At 46.0% G+C, this 7,508-nt stretch overlaps 1 protein-coding gene across 1 annotated transcript; it reads left to right on the top strand.

Annotated features, from left to right (window-relative positions):
• The first annotated feature begins 1,262 nt into the window (after positions 1-1,262).
• On the top strand, positions 1,263-6,364 carry LOC121858954. The gene is made up of 5 exons (XM_042355611.1): positions 1,263-1,331; positions 3,582-3,688; positions 4,142-4,164; positions 4,385-4,581; positions 6,329-6,364. The coding sequence occupies exons 1-5, from the start codon at positions 1,263-1,265 to the stop codon at positions 6,362-6,364; spliced, it is 432 nt and encodes a 143-aa protein (XP_042211545.1).
• Positions 6,365-7,508: the final 1,144 nt, after the last annotated feature.

The following is a 7,508-nucleotide window of genomic DNA, read 5'->3' as shown; positions in this document are numbered from 1 at the left end:
TTGTTCACTGGCACACTTACTTGGCAGGTTTTAACCTGACCTGCATTGGTTAACAAAGGAGAGTCACTGTGCCTGTTGACTTCAGGTGGTGGAGGCGATCCGGCCGTGCATTGGCATCACTGAGGACTGCTACTGTGGATGGAGGCAACCCCCAGGACAACTGGGGTAAGGTTGTCACACCCCTCCTCCCTGACCTGGGACACTGCCCCCTGGGTGGGGAGGTGTTGCTGTTGATTTCAGGTGTTGGAGGTGACCCCGCAGTGTTGCTGTTGGCATCACTGGAGTGGGACTGCTTTTGTGGGTGGGGGGCGGCCTCCAGGACAACCTGAGTGCCAGTCCGTCACACCCTCCTTCCCCTGCACCTGGAAACACTGCTTCCTGGGTGAGGAGGTGAAGTTGTTGATTTCTAGGCATTGGAGGCGACCCGGTAGTGTTATGCTGGCGTCACTGAGTGTGACTGCCAGGTGGAGGCGGGCTCTCAGCACCTGGGATGCCAGGCCGTCAGCTACACCCCTTCTTCCTGCATCTGGCACACTGCCACTCAAGTGGGGGGAGTCTTGCTCTCCCTCCTGAGAGGCACATTCTGATGGGGCAGTTGCTTGCAGGCGTATTCCTGCGCAGAAGCCGAAGGTGGCTGGCTTGTGACAGTATTTCGCCACATGATTGACCCCAAAGAAGTTGTAGCACACCACAGGGGGAGGAGTCCAATCGAGGATGTTACTAGGGTACTGTGACGGCTGCCAAAGAAGTGGGTACTCCTCAGGAGGTGGTTCTTCCTTTCCAAACAATGATGATCCTACTAAGTTGTGCACCATCCTTATAAAGTCTTGCACTGTGGACGCCCTGAAGTGACAGAGCTCTTTGGGGGGAATACCCTTGGGGAATTAAGAGTTGGAAGGCATTCTTCATTTTTGGGGTCGAACAGGTTCATCTCGCTTAATAAGTTGCATTGAGCCTAATCTTTCCATCAATGAAGCGCGTTGGATAGCATCCGTCTCCTCTCGGCCTACATAGACAAAAACGAGGTGCTACCTGGCACGACAACATTCAGCTTAGCTGCCAGCCATAATCCTTATTCAGGGCGCACAACCACCACCTCATCAAATTGGTTGCGTTCTCGGGAAGGCAAGGCGTATACTTAGCCCGGGAGCAATGGGAGGGGATGCCCTATTGGCTCTCTCCTCTGCTTCCTTCCCCTGGGTCCTCATTTTGCGTTTCTGCTGACGTGCCTGAAACTTCTGAAAGCCAGCTTCAGTGTCACCATGACTGTCCTCTTCATCTTCTTCACAAGGACATCGGCAGAGTGCCGCCCAGCGATGACTCCTGCCATGGTTAGATTTAGATGGAATCTAGGTCATAGGCGTACACTGGGGCAGAGAGGCGATATGCAGTGCCAAGCGATGTCCTTGAGGCGTAAACCCTCTTATAGGACAAGGGGAGAGGGAGCCTGACATCAACGGTGTGGGTAGGGCCTCCTGGGAGCGGAGGAGTGTGGTGTCGGGGGACTAAGGTAACAGGAGTATTCTCAGTTTATAAACACTTTTATTACACTACACTTGTTCTAATAGTATTCCTGTTTTTCTGGTTAGATAAGTATCAAAGTCAATTTTAGTTTCAAAAGAACTATCCAGCGTGGCACCATATAAGGGGGGTTTGTTATACAGACCTTCACCACATGGCCAGGGTGACTGCGGAGTAGGCCTGCCTGGCTGGGGGTCTACACACCCATTCCCCAGTACTCAACCCACGACGTTAGTTCACGTGTTATACAGGCAACATATTTGCAGTTGTTGACCTATCGGTTGGAGGGGTAATCCTCCAAGTCACAGTGTTAGGAAGAACACCTAATATTCAGTAACACCCCAGAGAATAGTGTACCTCTAATCCCAGTTGAACCACCTTAATCTTAAAAAAGATCACAGGTGGACCACACACCCACCCACCCAACACACGCGCTGAGGGGAAACTGGTGAACCTTGAGTACAGAGAAAAATTAAAACATCTTAATTTGCACTCCCTTGAGAGGCGTAGAGTGAGGAGCGATATGATCGAGGTGTATAAGTCATGGTTAAACTAAGGTGATATAACAAAGGTACTCAAACTATGCAACCTGGAGCGAACTCGTAGCACTGGTTTTAAATTAGACAAAATTAGATTTAGGCGCAAAATAGAGTAAACACTTGTTTGGAAATAGAGTAGAGGATGAGAGACAAGTTACCGAACTTCATCTTTAACTCGAACCCGCTGGGTAGCTTCAAATATCGCCTGGACGGATATATGAGCGATAGGGGTTGGGTGTAAACGAGGCTGCCTAGTATTGGCCAATTGGCCCGCTGTAGTTTCCTCCATTCTTATGTTCTCTTTTGCCATACTCACAGCCCTGAAACTTATTGAAGACACTGCTACTAACAGTCTCATCATAAATGATTCCTTATCCTCACTACTTGCTCTTGATTCTAAACTCAGATTGTCACCCGCTTGTCTCTGAAGCCAGACACAAGTATATGTGTCTTGTTGATGGTATATCAGGATCAAGCTGCTGTAGATCTACTCTCACAAAGGCATTAGTGAACATGATAGAGTTGATGCCTTAGGTAAACTCCCTTCCTACAATGACAATGTCGAATAAAATCTAGGACTGTCAAACAGAACCATAAAATCTGTACTCAGATACGAACGTTTTGGTCAATTTGAAGCAAGTAAACAAGTACAAACAGGAAATAATTGATGTACCAAGTAAAACATGAATTTGGAGCAAGTAACAAGATCACTAGATTTCAAGATGTTGTAACTGCTATCAGTGGGGGACTACAGCAGGTTTTATAAACTGTAGTATATGTTTCAGAAATACAATGTAAATGTGAAATAAATAAAACTTACACTGTATTATTTATATTGACTTGGAAGGAGATAATTTCCCTTCTTTCTTCAAATAGTAAAGCAGAAGGTACACACAATCGGTGAAACTTTAATTAAGCCGTGTTTTAAAAATGGTCAAGTGGGTTCTCGGAGAGGCAGCAAAAACACAAGATGCAGCAAATTTGCGAAATGTCTGATGACACAATGGAACAAGTGATACAGGAGATCATCTCCAACTGGCATGTTCACAATCCAGGTGGATGGAACTATGGATGTGATGCGTTGTGCACAGTTTCATGTGTTTATTAGGTGTGTTCTCTCATGCGACATCAAGGATGAATATCTGTTCTGTACACAACTTGAAACCGCTACTACAGCAGCAGATGTGATGGAAAAACTCATATTTCTTCACAGATAACCGGATCACCTTCGGAAAGTTGTTGTGGAGTCTGTACTGAAGGGGTTCCGGCGATGCTCGGATCGAAAGCAGGATTCTAGAAGCATCTCAAGGAAGTAGCTCCAAATGCCAAGGGGTTTCACTGTATCATCCATCGTTTTGCACTGGCGTCAAAAACTCTCCTTGATGCACTTTGCAAGATCTTGGAGGCAGTGGTCAAATGCGTCAACTCTGTAAAAGCAGGAGCTTTCCAAAACCTTTGTAAAGTCATGGATTCAGAGCACGAAATCTCCTGTATTACTCTAAAGTGCTCTGGCTTTCCAAGGGTAATGTGAATCGAGTTTTTTTACGTCGACGAGAGCTCAAGATGTTCCTGGAAGTGCAAGGCAAGGATGATTTATTGAGTCACTTCTATGAGATTTTGTGGGAGTTGTATGTATATTATGTATGCTGTATGTATATTATGTATGTACATTATGTATGTGCTCCATTTATATACATTATTTATTCAGCCTAGCTAGCGGCGTGTGGCAATGTATTTACCATGTCCCACACGCTTAATTAATGTGCCTGGCGACATATGGGAGCTGTTAATGTATTACTTGCCACATGTCGCCTGAAAGGCTAGTTGACCCCCCAGACAGAGTAAGGAGCGCCACCTCGCTTGTGTATCTTTGTTTATCCAGTAAATAGAACCTACGAAAACTTTACAGGTGTTTGTGTTCGCTCCTGTAGATAGAACTTGATACCCAGAACATATACAGGAGTCACGTCTCGCATACCTAGCAGATATATCTGAACAGCTAAACAAACTGAATCTTAATTTATAATGCAAGCATACAAACATGTTTCACTCTATGAACTGCCTCCTTGTGTTTCTTGCAGAGCTCCAGAAATGGCAAAGGAAAGTCAGTGCAGGAAATGTTGCCATATTTGAGAATCTTTCAATTGATCGTGATGGGATCAAAGAGGATCATCTGCTTGACCCAGCACTCAAATGACATCACTCAGCACCTGATATCCCTGGAAAGTGAACTCAGAATTCGAGGAGCAAGGAGGATAATTAATTGGTGAAGAATTCTTTCTCTGGCACTTTTGATATTGCGACCATTCCCGATGATGTTCAAGACAAATTCTTTGATCTCAAGAACGATTCTGCTGCCAAAGATCAGTCGTATACAAAAGTCAGCGAGATGGCACTTCGAGTAATCTTGCCATATTTTACAACCTACGTATGCAAGTCTGGCTCCTCCACTCTTCTACAGATAAAGAGCAAAAGTCAGAACCGATTAGATGTGGACACGGACATAGGATGTGCTTTGTCGGTAACACAACCTCGAATTAAGTGCCTGACTAATAAGAAAAATATCTTCCTTCACGTTGAGCTACATGGCAAAATATGCAGAGGAACTTCTTCCCAACTTAATTCAGGTTTATTTTGAGGCTAGTCGTCACTCGGGTTTAGTAGCATGTCAGTTATATATATTATGTGTATGTATATTATGTATGCTGTATGTATATTATGTATGTGCTCCATATATATACATTATTTATTCAGCCTAGCTAGCAGCGTGTGGCAATGTATTTACCATGTCCCACATGGTTAATTAATGTGCCTGGCGACATATGGAAGCTGCTAATGTATCTCTTGCCACATGCCGCCTGAGAGTCCAGATGACCCCCAGACAGAGTAGGGAGAGCCACTTCGCTTGTATATATCTGTTTGTCCAGTAAATAGAACCTACGAAAACTCTACAGGTGTTTGTGTTCGCTCCTAGATAGAACTTGGTACCCAGAACATATACATGGTGCAGTGTGTTAATTAACTGGATCACTATACAAGTGAAGTGTGTAAAGTTTGTGGCAAGACCGGCTTATGGACCCCTGCTCTGTCGTCAACCGCTAACGCAGTCTCCTCCAAGAACTTGTTTGAATTTATAGCAACTTTGAGCAGTGTCAGTGACAGCAAGTTCCTGTGTGTGTAGTGCCATAAGTGTGTGACCTTGTTTTAAAGGATTCCTAAGGTGGAAAGCTTGTTCAGGGCATTTGTGAGGAGTAGAGTTCAGTGCAGCCTCCTCCTGCAGTGCCTAGAGCAGGGGTTCTCAACCAGGGGGTAATTCCCCCCAGGGGGGGAATTCAGGTTTTCAGGGGGGGGGGGAACTGATTCGGGAGCAAGAGATATGTTCGATGAGAAATCAATCACAGAATTTTGGCCCTTGTGCGATTCCTACCCAAAAGTGGCAGAAAGAGCTTCCGTTTGTGTCGACATATCTTTGTGAATCAGGCCTTTCAACTCTGTTGCAAATTAAAACGAAGCAACGTAGTAGATTAGAGGTAGAAAATGACCTGCGTTGTGCCCTTTCAAGCACTCCTCCGCGTATCCCAGAATTGGCGAAGAAAAAACAATCACAGGTTTCTCATTGACTGTAATATTCATCTGAATAAAATTAATTACAAATTTACAATATCCTGGTATTCTATTGAACTTTTTGTTTATTGCATTATGCTTCAGTTTGGTCTGTTAAGTAATTCATTATAAATATATAAAAAACTATTTTACTTTTATTCAAGTTTTATAAATCCATCAACATTTTCAATTGGCATTTAATTTGTAAAACTCCACTATAAAAATAATCCATGTAAAATTGTAAATGTATATGGAAAAAATAAAGGATTTTCAGTATTATATTCATATTATTTGGAATGCACTTTTTGAGGCAGACAATCTTGGAAAGGAGGGGGGAATGACATTCTGACATATGGTGAAAGGGGTGCATGGGGCAAACAAGGTTGAGAACCACTGGCCTAGAGGGTAACTGACTGTGACTGTGAGCAGCTCGCCTCCACCCCCTCCCAGCGAGACACTGCCCGACCGCGCACACATGCACACACGCACGAACACTCTGACTGCAGTCATTCCTTTATATATATTTTATATATGTAATCTACTTATCTGTGCATTTAATTATTTTTTTTTTGTCTCGGATCTTGTTGATACGACGGACTGACCGGTCAACACTGATTTAAGACACAGTACACAGATTAAGTAATTATGTCTCGTGCCTTATGCAGTCGTGGAGCCAACGCCAGGATGAGTCATTCGGATGACAGCTCTGCAGAGATGGATGACCAGGCTGAATAGGACGCTCCAGCTCCCACTGCATGAAAGTGGTCGACGACATACTCGTGTACGATGAGGATTACATGGATCACCTCTGCCGTATCTACGAGGTACTCAACAGGTGCCGGAAGCACGGCATCACCCTAAATGACGACAAGTTTGTTCTCGCCAACTCTTCAGTGGATTTTTGTGGGTACACCCTCTCAGGGAATGGTATTGCAGCTGACCCGGAGAAGGTCAGCGCCATCACGGATTTCCCCACCCCTGCCAACCTCACCGACTTGAGGTCCTTCATCGGTCTCGTCAACCAGTTAGCGGAGTTTTCGCCGGACATCTCCGCAGCTGCCCAACCACTTCGCCCCCTGATGAGCCCCAAGAGGACATTCCTGTGGACCCCCGACCACGACAAGACCTTCCAGCAAGTGAAACAGGCCCTGTCTAGTCCACCTGTCCTTGCCACGTTTGACCCAGCCCTGCCGACGGTTCTGCAGACAGATGCCTCACGCTTGTACGGCGTGGGATACGCCCTATTGCAGGATCATGGTGGAGGGCACTTCCGGCTCGTCCAGTGTGGCTCGCGTTTCCTCTCTGACACCGAGACGCGCTATGCTACTATTGAGTTGGAGCTGTTGGCTGTGGTTTGGGCAATGTCCAAGTGCAGGTTTTACCTCATAGGCCTGCAACACTTTCACCTAGTGACCGACCATCGCCAGCTTGTCCCGATCCTCAACAACTAAGGGATCGACGCCGTTGAGAACCCTCGCCTCCATGTCTAAAGGAGAAGCTCTCGGCGTACATCTTCACAGCAGTGTGGCATGTTGGTAAGGAGCTCTGCATCCCTGATTCCTTATCCCGCTCTCCTGTCAGCCGCCCTACTCAGAAGACCATGTGCTCGACGCCGACCTCGCTCTTTCCGTCAGGACTGTGGTCACCCTACACGCCCTCCAATCCCTTCGTTCGGACCTGTCACCAGATGACGACAAGGTAATGGAGGACCTTCGAGCAGCGGCCCGAGATGACTCTTTCTACGTCCGACTCATCGAGTGTGTGAGGAATGGATTCCTCAGCAACCGCTACGACCTTCACAACACCCTGCTCCCGTATTGGAAACTCCGCGATGAACTCTACTGC

Source organism: Homarus americanus, unplaced genomic scaffold, assembly GCF_018991925.1.
Source record: "Homarus americanus isolate GMGI-L3 unplaced genomic scaffold, GMGI_Hamer_2.0 scaffold8226, whole genome shotgun sequence".
Classification (NCBI taxonomy): Eukaryota; Metazoa; Arthropoda; class Malacostraca; order Decapoda; family Nephropidae; genus Homarus; species Homarus americanus.
The sequence above is the reverse complement of the archived record's forward strand: the minus strand, read 5'-3'. Positions and strand labels throughout refer to the sequence as shown.